Raw genomic sequence first — 20365 nt, 5'->3', positions numbered from 1 at the left:
CCATATAAATTCCTTGATCTTCAAACAATGGTCTAGAATTTTCGATAATGTTTCTGAACATCACTATCAGATTATATACATTCCTTGATCACTAAACAATGATCTTCGAACATCCTAGAGCATTCCTGAACATTCTAGACCTTCTCCGATCATTCCGAAATGGTCCAGATTATTCTGAAGTATTGCAGAAAGCTCTCGAGTGCTAAAGAATGTTCCTAAAATTCTAAGTAGGCCAAAAACTTTATCATTTTTTATGGATGTGTCATAGAAAATTACCAGAACATATTCCCAAGCATTACACCAAATTCCAAATTATTCCGAGAAGTTCTGGTATATTGTAGAATGATTTTGAATAGCGTTTGCAGTTCCTGATGCTCCATCTGAAGAAACGTTTTTGATACATCTTCTTCAATTTTATGAAGTTTCCAACACGTTTTAGCTCATATCATTTTTGCAAATATTTTTCGAAGACATTATTTTTCATGGAGGAGTTAATGTACCTCAATGTTAGAAACATAAATAACATCAAAATCTGCTTTAAAAAAATCAATGACTTTGAAAAAGATTTCAATTATTCTCGAGTCTTTTGGATTGTTCTAGAATTTGCTAGAGGGCGAAGCCCTCAAATCTTCAAAAGGGAGCTAATTAGGTTACAATGAAAACATTCTCCATGAAAAAGCTGATGTGATAATGTGCCAGAAATAAATGAAGGAATACTACTTCTCGAATGTTTTGTATTGCTTTAGAATTTGCTAGAAGGCGGAGCTTACAGCCCTTACACCTTCAAAAATACACTCATCAGATTACAATGGAAACTTACTTCATGAACAAGTTAATAAGACAATGTGCCAGAAAAAAATTAAGGAATATTTCTTCTGCTATCCATGGTAATCCTGGACGGATCCGTATCTTTAAAAATGCGTTATACCATCCTGTAATGCGAAAGAAATCAGCTGAATGTACTTTCCGTCCTGATGAGCTTTTTCTGTTTTTGCTGTCACTCGATATAAAGCCATATATCACGGAACTATGAAATGGCTCTGAGAATTCACACACAATTTTTTGAAGTAGCAGGGGTTCAAGTTTTTCTGGCAACATTACTGGATTAGTGCCGGCTGGTCCTGGTGACTCGAATGGTTGAAATGAGTATACAGTCCATTTATTCTTCTCCAAAACTACCACTATCTTTGCCAACAGCTAATTCTTCCTAAAGGTCAGAAAACCTACTGTTTTGGATTTGTAATTCTGCACAAATTAATACATTGTACATTATATGCTTTCTAAGTAATTCACTTGGACAAACAGAATGTTTCCATGACGTATTACTGGACAAAGTTTTATGGATTGAAAATTATCTCAGGGTGGAGAACTTTCATTTTTGTTTGTCTGCGTCACAACCAATCATGCACAATGACATGTGAGGGGACTCTGGGGCTTTCCATAGGTGTTTTCATTTGCTGAAAAAATATATTTATGGTAGAAGTGATTTTTTTTCTGGATTTTTATTACAGTTCAGAACAATTATCATTATTCATCATTTACAAACCGCAAGTCACATGACGTAATATAAATTGAAAGAATTGCGAAAATGAAACAATAAACAATAATGGTTATAGACGGGGAAGCTTTCATATTCTCATGCGTGCAAAAATTCAGTTTAATTTTTTCATTATATTTTCAGGTTTCATTCAGAGTATGTGAATACATACTATTATAAAACGTGAAGTGGGTTGAAATTCATTGTTATTATTATTTGTTTTTATTTATTGAAATAATAATTTTGATTCTGTTAGCCTCTTATAATCATTATTGTTTTCTTAGTTGTTTTTTTAATGAAATAAAACAAATTTTTGTTTCAGCTAGACTCTTTTGTTGAGTTGAAATCTCTATAACTCAATGTATAGAGATTTTTCCCAACACCTCAGGTGGATTCAGGATCAAACACAAATATTACTTACCCAGAAACAATTCTGAATAGTAGGTGTAACTGTAAAAAAATTTTGGAAAGACACAACTGACAATAGAAAACTGAAAGATTTCAATAAAATGTAAAATTTGAATTCTAAATATAATTTAACTAGTGAGAACAGCAAATTACTATAGAAAATGTTCTAAGCTACACCGAATTATGTAATGTTCTAATCAGTTTATTATATGTCATTTAATATCACCTGGATAATTTGCAGTTTTATGCTCGATGGAAATTCATGAATTTAATTTCTGTTCAATTGTCCAGTGTTTCTTCTTGAACAAATTATTTATATATGCATATATGTTGTATGTTCGATATGGAAAAAGGTAAATACCTGATTTTCCTTCTGAGGGTTTTGTGTAGTGAAAATCTTATCTCCACCAGATTCTTCCCTCCCCTACTGAAAATTCTCCAAGTAATGAATTTCTTGATGAGTTCCTTTGTTGAAACTGGCTTATACCGGTTAGTATTATTATAACTTCTTCCCAGTATTAATTTTTTTATATAATTATTCAATATTTACTAACTTTTCTATTAATTTAAATTCAATTCTGGGAGTAAAAAATTTGGCGTGTGACGTCGCCTTGAGAAGAATGTTTTGTTGATAAAAAAGTTGAAAATCTTCTACTTTCCAACTCTAACATCTTGAAACATATAAATTTTTCGTTAGCATCATTTCATACTCGTAATTAGAGAAACAGTTTACAACAATAATTTTCAAATTTTCCATTATTTTCAAATATTTACACAACAATATTATGGTATTTCCTCCAATTTAATTTAACAGATATCATTTTGTTTTCATTTGACATTATTTAACATCCTCTGCCGGTTGTCATTTTGTGAAAAATATCAATTTTTACACACAAATTCTGAATTTTGAATTTCCCGCTCTTTCGTTCTTGTTTCATGTCAAATATGTGAATTTCTAGACATGTACAGGGTAATCTAGCTGTACTTGTTTCTACGAATTTTCCTGAGATGTGAATATATCCATGCATTGTTGTTACCGAGTCATTTTATAAAAATACATACCAATATGGCACACTACAGTAATAATGATACATGGAACTGCCTGTATCATCGTTACTGTATACCATAAAATAAACTGAGTTTTGAAAATAACCTTCAACTCAAAGTTATGCCTTTTGTTAATTTTGTTTTGAGAACACCGTTTCTACTTATTGTATAAATAAATCCTAGGTATGCCTATGGGAAGACACACAGTATGTTATGGATGATCTGGTCTCAATATGCACAGAAAACGTTTTTTTTCATATCCCTTTTTCGAAAAAAATATGTATTTGCTCAGGATATAATCGAGGAAGTCCTCCAAGTATTCAATAACTATGACCGTCACTTATAATTCACAATTGTCTACATAAATCCACCAAGATGGTCACGATTTTCTCATTTCAAATGTTGTTTTCACAATTTTACATCTATAAATTTTCCGAAGAAGAGTTAATAAGGTCTTGAAATGTCTACCTGTGGAGAGAGCTATCATCCATTGATCAAAATTTTGTTCTTTGATAATATATGACAATTTCGATTTTATAGATCTTCATGTTAGTTTTTCAATACTTCATAACCAGAATAAAAAACGTGCATTTATATGAAAACCAGTAAAAAACGATAAACTACTATTCATTTCTCATGGCCACGATTTTGTTATAAACTGGACCAAACTAGTCCGATCGCATATAAAATATTACGATATGTTTCAATAAATTTGAGCTGAAAATTTGTTCATTCCAAATAGCTCCTCGTCTATGAGATGTTTATGTTTGTGTTAATAACTAATTTGTTTTCCTTCTTGAATCATTTATATATACACAGTTTATTACATCAAATCCATTCTAATGATAACTGTATACATTTCAAGAAATAATCAACTCTGCTGGTCTGTTATGATATCTCCATTCAGCTCACTCTCAATTTACGTCGGCTCATTGAAAAAAATGGTTCAAGAGGATTCATACACCTGCCTAAGGTATCTTAGATATATTTTTTGCATTCGAAACATGCACTTTTCCCAACCAACAGAACTGCAATACTCTTCTCGTCGTGAGGAATGCGAAAAACATACATCGGTCAGACTGAGCAAGCCATTAAAACCCGTTTTAGAGAATACGCAGCACATATTCGATCCGAAGACCAGAAAAATGTAGTGTCGCTCAACATGCCTCAAAGAATGGCCATAGAATAAACGAAAACTGTCTGAAATAGCAAAGTGTGGTACGAGAACTATGAACAGTGACGAAAGTCCCATTCCAAACCGTTTTTACGAAACACTCTGTTGGAATTTGTAGGAACTTCCACCAGAAAATTTCTCGTAAGTTTTTACTCGACATAATCAATATGTATGGCACTCTTTTAAAATTTGCGGAAACTTTTACGAGAAAATGTCACGTTAATTTCTATCAGAAATCATTGAAGTGTATCGGAAAGTGAAAATGTACCCTTTTTGATATGAATAGCGACCAGTTGTTGTGTGTGGAATTAGTTATCTTCATCTCCTGAAGACGCCAAATGGTTGACGAAACGCGCATGTCCAGTGATTAGAAAAAGTGCTTGTTTTGGGTTCATTTCATGCTAGACGTTGCAGGTACGCCTTCTATTCCTGTTTATTATTGCATTATTCATATATTGAATTATTTTTGATTCCTGTAACTCTGTCTTCCCATTTATGAGTAGGTAGTTTACTTAATGTATTTCTGCATATTTTATATACATTTTTTAGTTGTTCTTTTTTGATATTTTTTCCTAATTAAGTGTACTATAGTGTACTGTAGTGTACTGTCAAACACTCTCGAATGTTCTGCACTGTTTTTGAAATTTCAAAACTTCACGTCTCGAAGTGTTGGAATAACGGTTTGGTGTTGGGAAAAAACTACAGGATCAGCCATAGAAAAAGCAAATTTACTAGCTGAACAATTTGCGTCCCACTCCACAGTCGATTTACTGAAAAAAGCACCACCCACTATTCCCCATATCGATTCCGGCAATTTTATCGCCAACAGCATATGCAGGAATTACTTCAGTGAAGAACCCAGCTTTTTAGATATGATACAACGCCTTTCGTGTTATTAGTCAGGGGAGTAGTTGTTTTCTGATAGATATCAGTCCTTTAGCCAACATTGTAGGTGATTGGAGACTGACCTGAATGAATTGTTCTTTAAGATAATTTGATCAAACAAGTTGATAACAAAATATTCTGATATTCTTTAAAATCAATACAAATTATAGTTCTACAAAAGAATATAAAAGCAATTCAAATATCGATAACTAAGTTTGGCTCAGGTCAGTTTTCAGATGAATAACAATACGAAAACATCCTAACTTCCATCATCAGTGAAAATTATAATTCATCATCAATAAATGATAATAACAAATCAGATAAACAGAGATGGAAATGGAAATCCAAGCATATTCAATTACAATAACATTCAACCTGAAGAATGTTGAAGACAAGTGTGAAAATGAGACGTCATGCGTGTAGAATGTGCGAATTCATTAATGAAAAGCACTTACAGCACTTGTGGGCGACTTACATATCTCATATTTCAACAGGAAATATGACATGATTCACCGCAGGTGTTGATTTATACCTGATGAATCGTTGTGATGAGTTAATAAATCTCTATAATTGCACTCTAATATTCGCTACTGAGTGAATTTCAAAGCAATTTTTTTATTTATTGATATACGAAAAATCATACTTGATAAATTACAACCACCCACACACGTATTTTCCATTCGGTTGCACTTTCATATCTTCAAAAATCAATGCAATATAATCAAAATTTCCCAAAAAGAACTATGAACTATCTAATATCTTATTTCAAATATGAAACGATAACAGTATGAGTATAACTGAAACTCCTGTGGAAGTTTCGAGTGAATGATATGATAATTGAAAAAAATTATATATTTATTTCCAGTAATGAATTATGAATGATATGAAACCACTATTTTCGTAATAGTTTCAAAACCATGAAACAGGATGGAGAATATATCTCTAGATAAAATATAAAGTCACCTATCTTTCAATAAAAATATGTAGAGGTACAATAAATATTTATTCCATTGTATCGTGTTAGGAATCACACGTTAAAAGGTAAGACCTCATTAATACTTAGTTCGCACAAGTTTCCACTTCTGAGGGTTGTCATTCGTAGGGGTGCGACAGCTGGTTAACGGAAAAACAGATATACTGTTCGATAAAGAATTTTATATTCTATGTATTGATGCTGGTAATTTTTTTTCTAATTTTTGTTTTTTGCATCTTTTCAGCTTATCACTATTGATTTCGTTCAGCGATTTCCTTTAATTCAAATTGAACCTAAGCGCTGCCGAAACAGCCCAAAAAGGAGGCAGACATTTGGCCTGTTTATGAACGCATGGAAGCATGTTGTTCGTCGTTGGTTCGCGAAATTTATTGCCGGAGATTTCAGCCTCAAAGATGAGCCCCGAAGTGGTCGACATACCATAATTCAGGACGCGGGTTTGGGAACCCCGATGGAGACTGACCAATCACAAGCGATTGTGGAAGAACTGGCCATCAGCTACCATGTGGTTTTTGATGGTTTGTGTGAAACGTACAAAAGGTCAATAAGCTCGAGAAGTAGTTGCCCCACGATTTGAACGACCGACAGAAATTGTCACGTTTTGAGGTGTGATCTTTGCTTTTGCGCAACCACAACAATCTTTTTTGGATCGGATCTTCACGTGTGATAAAAAACGGATCCTTTACAGGACAGTGATTGGAAACCGATGAGCCACCCAGGCACTTTTCAAAGGCGAAAATCCACCAAGAAACACCATAGTTACTGTATGGTCGTCAGCGACTGATGTCATTCACTATAACTTTCTGCCACCAGACCAAACCATAGCAACTGAGTCATTTTGTGGAAAAGTCGACGAAATATACCAAAAATTTGCGTCAGCATCAGCCGGTACTGGTCAATAAAAGGAGTCCGTTCCTGTCCCACAGCAAAGCCCGTCCGCACGTTCCACAAATCACCGTCCAAATATAAAACGAATGGATCGTTGTAGTTTTGCCTCACTCACCATACTCTTCAGACCTCTCGCCAACCAGGACCAAACAAAAATGACCTTTGCCGTCTACATCAAATCCCTAGCACGTAATTCACTGAGTATTCATTGAAAGATTATAGTTTTAATTAGACTCACTAAAACGGTCAAAACTTTTTGAAACAACCTAAGACGTCTCTATTTGGTATATTGTGATTTATATTGCTCAATGCATATTTCACAAAATGTCCCTGGCTCAGGTATAGTCGAAGTAAACGATATTGTGCACTCTTAAAGTTGGTGGACTCTCGAATGCCAAAAAACCGATACATAAAAATGAACCGGCAGAGAACAAGTCCACGTGGACTGTAGGCATGGCGGTTCGTATTGGATATTTTCACTAACCGAGTTTTATGATTGGCTGAAGAGTCATAAAATTAAATTTGAAGTCATGTTACGATGGCGAATAGAAATCGGGAATGGTTATCGCCGTCGTGTTGAGTTCAGGAACTGATCGCGATTTGAGTGTTGAAATTCGATATTGGTGAAGTTATAATTACTTAAAAGTTTTGTTATCTGTTTGAAATGCGGCGTCTTTAGACAAGTATCAATAGTAATAACGAGTGTGATAACAACGCACACTTTTTTCAATGTAAGTGATTCCAATAGCGATGGTGAACAATGCAAAAAAGAGATACCAGTGAATAAGACTAGGATGCATTTAAATATTGAAACACAGAGAGTGTGTTTCAATGTATATAAGAATCTACATCTCAAGTTTGGTTTCCAGGGAAACAAACTATTATAAGCAACATCAAATTTGACCGAAATTCCTTTCTTAACTGTACCTAAAATAGTCAAAAACAAATCTACGGAATACGCGATGTGATAATGGATTACCAAGACAGATGTTCATCTAATAAAATCATTGGAAAAGACAATGTACGACTGTTACGAAAGCAATGAGATTTGTAAAACTGAAATCATGAGGAAGAAATTGAAAACATCCGGCCATAACGTGAGCTGATGTGATAAAACTATTCAGAATTGAATAAAGAAATTAGGATTTAGATTTGAAATAATGAACAAACGTCTAGCAGTTATGGAAAGTATAGTGGAATTTCGTAACAAATACTCAGAACAAATAATTAAATATAGACAAGAACAACGGCAAATTTTCTATTTGGATGAAACTTGTTATGACACTCACGACAGAGTTACGAAAGGGTGGACTGTTGGTTCGAGAATATGTACGCCTAACATGCCCCCAAACAAAGGATCGCGACTAATCATTGTATTTTGCGAAGGAAGTGAAGTATGGGTTCCGAGTTCTTCGAAATTATATGTAAAACAACTTGAGGACTGCAATGTTGACTATCATAAAAATATGGAAGCTAATATTCTCGAGGAATGGTTTGAACACACATTGATCAAATATTTGGATGCGATTAATGTAATAGTTCTTGACAACGCTTCCTATGCTCATCAAAGTATCGAATAAAAATTCGAGGAAAGATGAAATACAAAGTTTTTCAATGGATAACAATTTGTATTTTGAAGATTACTATAACAAAAACCAACTACTTGAAGTTTTACAGACAAAAACATTTGAAAGAGTGTATTCCTTGAGAGTATTGCTGAAAAGTATGGACATACCATACTGAGACTTCCCCCCTATTTTTGTGTTTTCAATCCCATCGAGTTGATTTGGGAGAATTGAAACAAAGCATGAAGCGTAAAAATGATTTTCCAAAATTTGACAAGAAAGCATTAGAGCTAATAAGAAGAAGTATCTAATATTACCAAAGAAGAGTGTAAGACAAAGAGTAATTTTAGTTGATAAAGACTATATGGAGAATGGACATTATTAATGATGGAAATAAATGCATTATTGTAAGTAAGTATATATAGTATAGTATTATTTTATTGTTATTATGATTTTTATATAATCAGAAATGATTATTGAATAACGAAATTAATTAGCTCCCTGACTATATTATTAAAGGGGATCTGTTGGAAGGTAGGTTGCACTATATCGTTTTCTTAAACTATAACATATTTAACGTTATATCTGGATCGTTACGTTGGGAATATTCAAACAAATAACAATAACTCCTCATCTCACCTAGTACCGAATGAACCTTCCAAATAACGAACAACAGACCAAATCTATTCATCACTGGCATAAATAACTCATCAAATTTGACAAAATCCTAATATGTCAACGAATGTCAACTTACGCAGTTTTATGCGTTAACCTCACTCATGTGTTTCTAAGAAAAAATAATAGTATTGGCAACATCATTTTCCGAAGATCGATTGATGACTGAAATAAATAGAAATTATTGACTTTTGTCACCAACTTGCTGCAACACCAGAAATACCCCACTACAACAATTTCTGATCAAGCGCATCACAATATCCACCGGTGTAGATATCTCTGTCCGACCGCGAAGAAATACCAACGAGTGAACATGGAGATGGCAGTATTAACTTCATATGTTTAGTTCAGGTAATCCTGACGTTCAACAGACACTTGTATGCATTTCACAGCTGTCAGATTATTAGTTTATGGGATAGAACATTTTGAGTGGGGCAACTTTTGTTAGTTTGAAGAAAATATATGAAAAAGAATTTCGTGTTGAAGCCAAGTCTGAGCTTGATAAACATTATTCAGACTTTGCACCAGAAATATCAATTGTTCATGAGTGGTTTGCTAGGTTTAAACGGGGTGAAATGAGCACCGAGGACGATGCACGCAGTGGACGACCCAAAGAGGCTGTTACTGACAAAGATATCAAAAAAGTCAACGAAATAATTTTGGATAACCACAAAGTTGATCGATGGTAAACCATCAACAGTGACTATGAGAGAGCGTTATTGGAGCGTTTGAAAGAGGAAATCGCGGAAAAACAGCTTCATTTGAAGAAAAAAAATGCTGTTCCATCAAGATAATGCACCGTGTCATGAATCAATGGAAACGATGGCAAAATTGTATGTATTGGGCTTCGAATAGCTTTTGCATCAACTGTATATTCCAGATCTGGCCCCCAGTGACTTTTGCTGGTATTTAGACCTCGAGAGAATGCTCGCTGGAAAAAAATTCAGTTCTGATTGAGAGGTAATCCTCGAAACTGATGTCTATTTTGAGGCTAAAGACAAATTGTACTATAAAAATGGTATAAAAAAATTGTGTGACCAGTATCATCATTGTATCTTTCTCAAAGGCAACTATAATAGATAATGAAATCGAATAAAAAAGTGTAATATTGGAAATGATTTTTTTTCATAAAGTGTGTAATTGACTGATTATCGTATAAGTTAGTACTGAAGATGAACCTCAGATATTTGAAACTTTCGGGAGTTACAAATTCACGTTATTAATTAATTCATCTTTAATATCGACTTCAAGTTAACATGTATGAACGAAAGTATACCAGATAATTTCATGTTTTCTCATTGACTGGTAATAATAACGAAAAAAATACCAAAATAAGTCAACTTCACTCACGAAACATTTTCTTGCAACATTTCGAACTGTTTTAAAGATTTTTTTTCAAATAAATGCTTCAACTCAATCTCAATGACAATCCAGGTGAATTAATCACTATCAGGTATTCCGCCATTGAAAGAAAAACTTCAATAACCACTCTCCCAGCCAGTTATAGACCATTTTGATTTCTTTACTCTGTTTTCTTCAATTCAGTTAACGTATCAAAAATTCATTATGAATGATTATATCTATAACTGAAGTTTGTTTTATCTACTCTTAACTAGGTGTTAACGTCAATGTGATGAAATATCCTTGGGGCATGTAATAGCATATCATTAGAACAGCATATTATTAAAGTCATTTTGGATTTTTCATGGCAATTATGATACAATAAATGCCAATAATACAGTTTGAAGGTACTGAACGGTGATAAACGAAATACTGGATGAATTTAGATATATCAAATTTAACAAACGATACTGACGATATCATGGCAAAAAATTATGAAAACTGTGGTGGTATATTTCAGCATGTGGAGAATTGACATTTCCATTCGTAAAAAACCTTCCGAAGGGTGTCGTGAATTGGTTTTGAAAGAAACTTCAATTGATTTTTATGCGACTATCAGAAATTGGATTGCAACCTTCAGTAGAAACCATTTGCCCAGAATGAATACCAATCAAAAAAGCCAGTTTCTGTGTCCACCCCCATAGATATTGATGAAATTCGTGAAATAATTCCATCAAACCGTGAAATTGGGCTGAAACGAATATTTTAGGCACTGATTATTTCATATCTATAGTGTCCATCATATGGTTCACGTTGATTTGGATATGAGATGAATTACTGCAAAATGAATTCAAAAATGTCTGAATGTTGTAAATAAACATGCATCGCATTCAATCCATGATCTGTTTGAAAACTTTGCTTCTGAAGTCATATTGCTGCTGAGGAAAAAACTTTGTACATTCCTACGTCCCAGAAACAAACCAGCAATCCGTGGAATGGAGAAAATTGGTTCTCTAAAGCCCAAGAAGTTTCATGTCCAAAAATCTGCTGGAAAAGTTATACCTATCTAAGGAGCGACTATGTTTAATTTTATGGACTAGGATAGAACCAGATAACTAGGAATTATTATTCGACTTTACTGACCACACTGCGGAAAGATTATGCAAAGACGATGCAGAATGTTGTCTAATTTTTTTTATTAGTTCAGACTTCCATTGTCTAATATGATTTAAATTGATTTGAAATCCTTGAAAGAATCTGTAAGAAATTAAAAAAGATCATCTGAAAAATAACAATTACATCAAACAAAAAAACTAAAATTGCAATTATATAAAATACAAGCAACAACCAAGAGATCAAAAAAATTCAACTATTAACACGAAAAAAAAAATCATTAACAAGAAATGAAAATTATAAGATTTCAAAACAAGTTACTTCACGACGTTTCGATTGTTAGATCCTGAATCGTCTTTGGTTGATAACTGGAGTCCCCAGAGATCATTTGATTGCTTTCACCTATCCCCTTTTTCCTCTTTCCCCTTCATCGGTTTTAGCGGAAGATGACCATTTGGCGGGAGTTGGTTGTTGGTTGGACTTACTAGCTAGCTTGGCTAAATGCGTTGTTGAACAACATATATCAATTTATATCATATCAGACAATGGAAGTCCGAACTAATGAAATGCACCACGAAACATTGTCAACCACCTTCAAATAAATGTTTTTTGTTTTTGCAGAACAAAGCCCTTGCACAAAAAGCGCATATCGCCTTGCAAACAATCCATGAATTATGATTATAAACACTAGACCACTTCCCTGATCCAAAAGTGGTGGCTTCGTTTGACTATATTTTCTTTTCTTAACTGGAAAAATTTTGAAGGTCATCAATTTTTTCAGCGAAGAAGTGATGGGAGTTATAGAGACCTGGTTTGCAGACCGAGACGTATTTTTAAAAGGTCTGTGAGTGTGCAAGTTTGCTGTAATATTACGAATATGTATCTAATTGAGAGGAGGATATGTTGAATAATGGAATAATCTGACTATTAGTCCGGTCAAATTAGACTAAAAAATAAGAGTGAAGGTACATAAATTTACAACAAGCTGCAAATGCGTGTAATCGTTCAAAACATAGTAAAAAATTAGATTTTAAAATTCCGAATGATTGCGATGCCTGGAAAAAAAATTTATTCGAAAATCTCGAAAAAAAAAATGGTTTTTCGCGATTTTCAGGAAAACGATTTTTTTCATCATGAAATAACCTCAAATAAAAATTGTAGATCATGAAATTCTCTACAAAAAATATGTCGATACTTTTTTTCTAAGGGCCCCTGTTTATGAGATACGACGAGTCAAAAAGTTGTAAAAGTTGTAATCGGTAATTTCGGTTCATTTCAATGTTGAAGAATAAGTTTATTGGCGAAAATATATTGGTTAAACAGGCTAATAACGATGCCGACGTACTGCTAATTGAAACAGCTATAGAGCAATTTAATTTGACAAATACAACTATTGTTGTTGGTGAAGATGTGGACTCACTCGTACTTCTTACTGCTCGAACGCCACCTGAAAAAATAATTTTCTTTCTCAAGCCAGGAAAAGCTCAAAGTCAAACCGAAATATATTCGTCAAAAAGTGTATCTACTTTTGTAAAGAGTCAAAATCATGTACTATTTTACATGCAATAACTGGCTGTTATACGACGTCTGCATTTTACAGGAGGGGTAAAGCAACTGTCTTAAAAATGTTTGAAAAACAAGATTTAGTTCAATGTGCGGAAGTTTTCAAAAAAAGTAATTCGACTCAACAAGAAATTATCACCAACGGGATTCAGTTTCTTCTTTCTATGTACAAAGCTCCGAAGAAAAACCACCTGCTTAGATAAGTATCGATATGCATGTTTCGTAAAAAACACTAAAAATAAGAAACAGGTGCAGTTAGCTTGTCTTCCTCCAACCTCAGTTGCTGCTCATCAACGTCTTTTCCGGGTATATTACCAAGTTCAAGTGTGGCTTGGTTATCAGCTAGACCCAAAAGACTGGTGTTGGAAGTTGGTCGACAATGCATTAGAACCTATTCAGACTTTACTCCCACCTGTGCCGGAAAAACTGCTGAACACAATTTTTTGCAACTGTAAAAAGGGATACAGCGCTAAATTTGGTTGTTAAAAAGTTGGATTGTTGTGTTCTCTGGCATGTACACATTGTCAAGGCCAGTCATGTTCTAATGCTGAATCACCAATAGTGGAGAATTATTTGATACCAACGAGGAAACATGCGATACATCACTCTTGACGCAGTTTACCTACACCCAGGATGAACATCCTGGGTGAACAACAAGAAGAAGAAAATCAAGAAGAAGAAGAAGATCAAGAAGAAGAAGAAGATCAAGAAGAAGAAGAAGATCAAGAAGAAGAAGAAGGCCAAGAAGAAGAACGATAAGAAGAAGTATCTGAAGATTAGGGATAAATTTTTAAATTTTTTTAATTTCAATCCCAACATGTGGAATAGGCCTACTGGGAAAACCACTTTTAAAAAAACGCGCTGAGTACACTACCTCATAGGTGGCGTGGAAACGTGTGCATATAATGACGATTACAACTTTTACAACTTTTTGACTCGTCGTATTTCAGAAACGGTGGCTCTAAAAGAAAAAAGCAATGATCTACAATTTTATCTGAGGTTATTTCATGATAAAACCTACCGTTTTCCTGAAACTCGCGAAAAACCAATTTTGTTTCAAGATTTTTGATCTTTGACCTCGAATAAATTTTTTTCCAGGCATCGCAATCATTCGGAATTTTCGAATCTCATTTTGAACTATGTTTTGAACAATTACACGCGTTTGCAGCTTGTTGTAAATTTATGTACCTTACAATGTCTAGATTGACCGGATTGTTGGATTCAAAATGTATGTTTTATCATTCCCTCTGTATATAGATTTTTTATTTATTTTATGTGATGTCTGATAATATTTTTAGGTAAATCAAGTTTGTTAGTAGAAAGAAGATGTTGATGACAGTTGTCAAATAAATAGAATTTAAATACGTCAGTAAGACTTTATTTGATAATAAAATTATATCCATCCCATATTTAAAATAGTGGCGACCGTGACAGGACTAAATTATTGACGATGGATATTATGCAGAAAGAAAGAGAGCAGCTGCGAAGACATTTTCGCAATACTAGCAGCGACCTAGATGTAGCCTTGAGTACGAAGCAAACTAGTAAGGCACAAATACTATCACTCTTGAGACAATTGGAAGACAAGAGTGATCGAATATTCACTATTGATGAGAACTTCAAGGAGCAGTTATTTTCCGGAAAGTTTAACGATGCCGAAGTTCAACAAGAGTTCGACGAAATGGAGTTTTATAGAGCTGAAGTAATCAAATATAAATCTGAATGCGAAATCCGATTGGCAGATAACCAAATGCGAGCAGATTGTGGAACCAGTTCACAAATTTCTTACGGTGGAAAAATCAATCGAAAATTCAGATTGCCAAAGTTAGAACTGATCAAATTCGACGGAAATGTGAAAAGCTGGATCGGGTTCTGGGGACAGTTTAAAAAGATAGACCAGGATGAAGACATCGATTTAGAAGACAAGTTTCAGTATTTGGTGCAGGCAATGGAACAAGGATCACCAGCACGGGAACTTGTGGAAAGTTTTCCTCCATCCGGCGCAAACTACAAAAAAGCACTTGACCAGTTGAAAGTACGGTTCGCTAGAGACGAATTTCTGATTGAGGTTTATGTGAGAGAGTTGCTGAACCTAGTTCTTCACCAGGTAAACAAAAATAAGTCAGGTATGTCATTATCATCTTTATACGATAGATTGGAGACTCAATTACGAGCGTTGGAGTCATTAGGTGTGACAACTGAAAAGTATGCTGCAATGCTTTTCCCATTGGTTGAATCCGCACTTCCGAGTGAGTTACTCAAGATTTGGGAAAGACATCGTAGTTCGAAGGTGAAAATACATACTAAAAATGATAAAGATAATTTTGCTTCTGATAACTATCTCACAATGTTGTTAGATTTCTTGAGAACCGAGGTGGAATCAGAAGAAAGAATAAATTTGGCAAAAACAAGTTTTGGAATTGAAAAGGAGCAGCCGAAACATAATAGTGAGGGAAAACGTTTACTGCAAGGTGAGCCTGAACTCTATTCTGCTGCAGCATTGTATACAGTTAATACAAAAGATTCCTTCAAAGGTAAGAAACCCAACTGTATATTTTGTAATAATAGTACCCATGCAAGTCAAGATTGTTTTGCTGCACAAAAACTTTCTTTGGAAGAGAGAAAAGCAGAAGTTGTGGAAAAGAAAGGTTGCTTTTCTTGTTTGAGAACCAATCATATCAGCAAAAATTGCAAAGCGTTTATAAGATGTTTAATGTGCGCACGGAAACATTTTCCAATAATGTGTTGTGATTTAGATTCGAAGAAGGTTCAACCAGATGAAAATTCCAAACAAAAATTGGGAAATGTTTTGACAAGTAATTTTTCAACTGACACACTCTTACAAACTGTCATTGTCAAAGTGACAAATAATCATAAACATAAACTTGTCAGGGCTTTGCTGGATTCCGGTTCTCAAAGATCATATGTTTCATCGAAATGTGCAAAAGATTTGAATTTTAAGCCATCAGGAAAGGAAAATATTATACAAGGTGTTTTTGGTGGTTTTCAGTCATCTCCTAATCTCCATAATATATACGATATCGCAATAAGTAACATTAAAGATGAGTTCTCTTGCAAATTATCAGTATTGGAACAGAAAAAGATATGTAATTATATACCTAGGTTGCGAGATTTAGCTGTTATAGGCTATTTGAAGAATAAAAACATTATTTTAAGTGATATTGGTATAAATAATCATCCACAAGAAATTGAATTGTTGCTAGGGGCAGATATTTTTGGAAATTTAATAACAGGACATATTGAAACTTTGAATAATGGACTTGTTGCCATAGAAACGTATCTTGGATGGACTATAATGGGACAACAAGTCCATAACACAAGTAACAATCCTATTTTTTCCGGTTTCACTGATTTTTCTATTGCTGACTTGTGGGAATTAGATGTTTTGGGTATAAAAGAGTCCGCAAATACCACACCAAAAGAAATTATTGATTTTAAAACGGAAAAGTATTTTAAAGAAACGGTTTTGCAGACAGATGATGGTAGATATCAAGTAAATCTTCCTTGGAAAGAAGGTCATCCAAAACTTTCTAACAATAAAGAAATAGCTGAAGCAAGATTATTGTCTTCAACAAAAAAGTTAATCAGTTTAGGAAAATTTGAAGACTATAGTAAGGTTTTTGCAGAATGGGAATCATTAGGTATCATAGAAGAAGTTAGGGGAGATTCAATTAATATGCCAAGTCACTATTTACCTCATCGTGCCGTTATTAAAGAAAATAGTATTACTACTAAAATTAGGCCAGTATTCGACGCATCAACAAAGGATAATAACGGAAATTCACTAAATACGTGTTTAGAAAAAGGTCCTAATCTGTTAGAATTGATCCCTTCATTGTTGATAAAATTCAGAATAGGACTAATAGGAGTTACATCTGATATAGAGAAAGCATTTTTGCAAATTGGTGTTAATCCCAATGAAAGGGACAATTTGAGGTTTCTTTGGTGGGTAGATGAATCAAAAACCGAAAAGAAAATCTTTAGGCACTGTCGAGTGGTTTTTGGTTTGCGGCCTAGCCCTTTCTTGTTAGGTGCAACTATCAGTCATCATTTAGATAGGGCACCAATTCATTTGAAAAACACTGCTGATAAATTGAAAACATTGTTTTACGTTGACAACTGTGTCACCAGTGTCAATAATATTGAAGAATTGGACACTTTTATTAGTCAATCAGAAGAGTTAATGTCGATTGGAAAATTCAACCTGACACAATGGGTATATAATTCATCGGATAATTTTGCTGGCGATTTTTCCAATGAAAGGAACGTGTCTGTTTTAGATATTTCATGGGATTCCAAAAGAGATATTCTACATTGTGATTTATCCAGTCTCATTAATTTGAATATTACACCTAAAACGAAACGAGGTTTATTGTCAATAGCTCAAAAGATCTTTGATCCCATTGGTTTCACATGTCCAGTAACGTTGATTCCGAAAATGTTATTACAGTTAACATGGACACTAAAAATTGGTTGGGATGAAGAATTACCTAGTGACATAATCGATAAATTTGAAGAGTGGATGAAACAATTACATTTCCTTAATGTATGTAAAATCCCTAGATCGCTTAATAATTTAAATCATTTCATTCAGGAAAATGTTTCTATTCATGTATTTTGCGATGCCAGCAAAGCGGCATATGCATCTTGTGTATTTTTAAGAACAGAAACAGATAAGGAAGTCGTTCTACAACTCATTCAGGCTAAATCTAGAATAGCACCAAAAAACACCACAATACCAAGACTTGAGTTATTAAGTACAGTCATTGGAGTAAGATTATGTCAATCCATTAAGAGAGTGGAAGAGATGAGACACTTGAAAACATTTTATTGGAGTGATTCCACGGTAGCCCTAACATGGATGGAATCGCGTGAAAGAAATAAATTCGTGCAGTAGTATTGATGATTGGTATCATGTACCAGGGGACCTAAATCCGGCAGATATTGCATCACGAGGATGCACTGCGAATATACTGATTAAATTAAAGTGGTGGGAAGGTCCTCAGTGGTTAAAACAGAGTCCAGAAAATTGGCCCCATACAGAAATAATTTGTTCAACGGAGGATATAAATATTGAACAGAGAAAAACGACTTCTGTTAACTTCGCACAAAATGAAGATTTTTCCAGACATTTCGGATACTTCTCCAAATATACGAAAATTGTGAGAATGATGGGTTATATTTTGAGATTTTATAATAACTGTTCAAAGAAAAATCAAATAAGAACCGGTGAATTAACTTTCGATGAAAAGGAAATGGCAGAACTTCGTATTTTAAAACTTATACAGAGAGAAAGTTTTGGTTTGGATAAAAAGTCGATTGGAAATCTTCATTTGATGATAGACAAAAACAATATTATACGTGTACAAACTAAACTTATACTAGGTGATGATAGTAATGATTTCAAGTATCCTGTTGTTTTACCATATAAACATGATATTGTTAGAAAATTGATCGAGGAACAACATAAAATACATCTTCACGCAGAGACTCAAACACTTCTTGGAATACTTCGTGAAAGATTTTGGATACTGAAAGGAAGAAAATTTGTTAAAGAAGTGATAGAAAAATGTGTTCAGTGCAAACGATTCAGAAGTAAATGCATAAATACGCCTTTTGCTCCACTACCGAAAGATAGGATAAACAATGTGTCCGCTTTTGAGATAACGGGAGTAGATTTAGCTGGACCATTGTACTTGAAAGGGGGAGACAAGTCCTGGATCGTACTGTTTACCTGTGCAGTATATCGAGCAGTGCATCTGGAACTGGTGAAATCTCTATCAACAGACGCATTTTTATCATCACTGAGGCGATTTATAGCGAGAAGAGGAAGAGTTTCAGTTATATATTCTGACAACGGAACAAATTTTATTGGAGCAAAAAACTACTTGAAGAAGATAGACTGGAATGAAGTTATGGACTACTCTACAGTTAGAAAAATCAAATGGCATCAGAATCCTCCAACAGCCGCTTGGTGGGGCGGTTGGTGGGAACGCATGGTCAGAGTAATTAAGGAATTACTTCGTAGAAACTTAGGGAAAGCAACTTTAACTTATGAAGAATTGATGACGACTTTATGCGATTGTGAAGCCATAATTAATGCAAGGCCTTTAACTTATATTTCGGAAGAAGATAATTTAAAACCGCTCAGCCCTTCTATGTTTATTTCGGATATATCTACCAGTGAAACTCCAGATTTCGATATCATAGACAGACATCATTTAGTGAAACGACATAGATACCTGCAAAAGATAAGAGATGGAATCCGAAGCCGATTCAGAAAGGAATATCTAGCGGAACTCGTACATACTGGTAAAAGGAAAATAGGTAGTTTAAAAATTGGAGATGTTGTTCTTGTCAGCAGCGACAATGTAAAGAGAATAAACTGGCCTATAGGAAAAGTATTGGAAATTTATCCTGGAAAAGATGACGTACCCAGGGTAGCGAAAATAAAAGTGAACAGTGGGGAACTTATTCGACCGTTTCAGCGTTTACATCCTTTAGAAGTGACGACGGAAGAGGACAGTAACAATTTTCTTCAAATTGAAAAGAAAATGAATGCAGTCAAAGGTGAAACTGATGAGGACTACATAACAGAAGAGCAAGGCATCAAAAAGAAAACTAAAGAGATAGTCACAAGAAGGGGGCGAAAAGTCAGAGCTCCGCATCATTATAGTTTCGAGTGAAATTTATAATGTAATTTTGAAATTTCTCTTTTGTTTTTTATTTCAATTTCAAAATGGGGGAGAATGTTGGATTCAAAATGTATGTTTTATCATTCCCTCTGTATATAGATTTTTTATTTATTTTATGTGATGTCTGATAATATTTTTAGGTAAATCAAGTTTGTTAGTAGAAAGAAGATGTTGATGACAGTTGTCAAATAAATAGAATTTAAATACGTCAGTAAGACTTTATTTGATAATAAAATTATATCCATCCCATATTTAAAACGGATTATATCGACATTCTTTTGATTCTATAATAGTTCAAAACATATACAACATTTTTTTGTACTGATCACTACATATTATATAAAGTTATCCGACGTGTTTGACTCTGAATGCAATAAACTTAAAAATTACTGAACGGATTGACATACATTTTACAATATGGTCGGAGTGATTCCAGAGAAATATTTATATGTATAACGTATT

The 20365-nt window shown here is 34.0% G+C and overlaps 2 protein-coding genes across 2 annotated transcripts; both read left to right on the top strand.

Annotated features, from left to right (window-relative positions):
* The first annotated feature begins 14637 nt into the window (after positions 1-14637).
* On the top strand, positions 14638-18105 carry LOC141483057 (uncharacterized). Its single transcript, XM_074177235.1, has 3 exons — positions 14638-16372; positions 16442-17754; positions 17803-18105. The coding sequence occupies exons 1-3, from the start codon at positions 14638-14640 to the stop codon at positions 18103-18105; spliced, it is 3351 nt and encodes a 1116-aa protein (XP_074033336.1).
* A 358-nt stretch (positions 18106-18463) lies between these two features.
* Positions 18464-19894, top strand: LOC141483056 (uncharacterized). Its single transcript, XM_074177234.1, has one exon. The coding sequence runs from the start codon at positions 18464-18466 to the stop codon at positions 19892-19894; it is 1431 nt and encodes a 476-aa protein (XP_074033335.1).
* The last annotated feature ends 471 nt before the right edge of the window (positions 19895-20365 follow it).

Source organism: Leptinotarsa decemlineata, unplaced genomic scaffold, assembly GCF_025532065.1.
Source record: "Leptinotarsa decemlineata unplaced genomic scaffold, Ldec_3_MD MMD2_tig00002974_RagTag_RagTag, whole genome shotgun sequence".
Lineage (NCBI taxonomy): Eukaryota > Metazoa > Arthropoda > Insecta > Coleoptera > Chrysomelidae > Leptinotarsa > Leptinotarsa decemlineata.
Note: the sequence above shows the minus strand (reverse complement) of the source record. Positions and strands in the feature narration are given on the sequence as shown.

Excerpts from the sequence above, each read along its gene's own strand:
- LOC141483057 (XM_074177235.1), top strand. The coding sequence starts at position 14,638 with ATGGATATTATGCAGAAAGAAAGAGAGCAGCTGCGAAGACATTTTCGC. Across the intron at positions 16,373-16,441 it reads CATTATTTTAAGTGATATTG|GACATATTGAAACTTTGAAT; the intron begins GTATAAATAATC and ends ATTTAATAACAG. Across the intron at positions 17,755-17,802 it reads AACAATTACATTTCCTTAAT|GAAAATGTTTCTATTCATGT; the intron begins GTATGTAAAATC and ends CATTTCATTCAG.
- LOC141483056 (XM_074177234.1), top strand. The coding sequence starts at position 18,464 with ATGGCAGAACTTCGTATTTTAAAACTTATACAGAGAGAAAGTTTTGGT.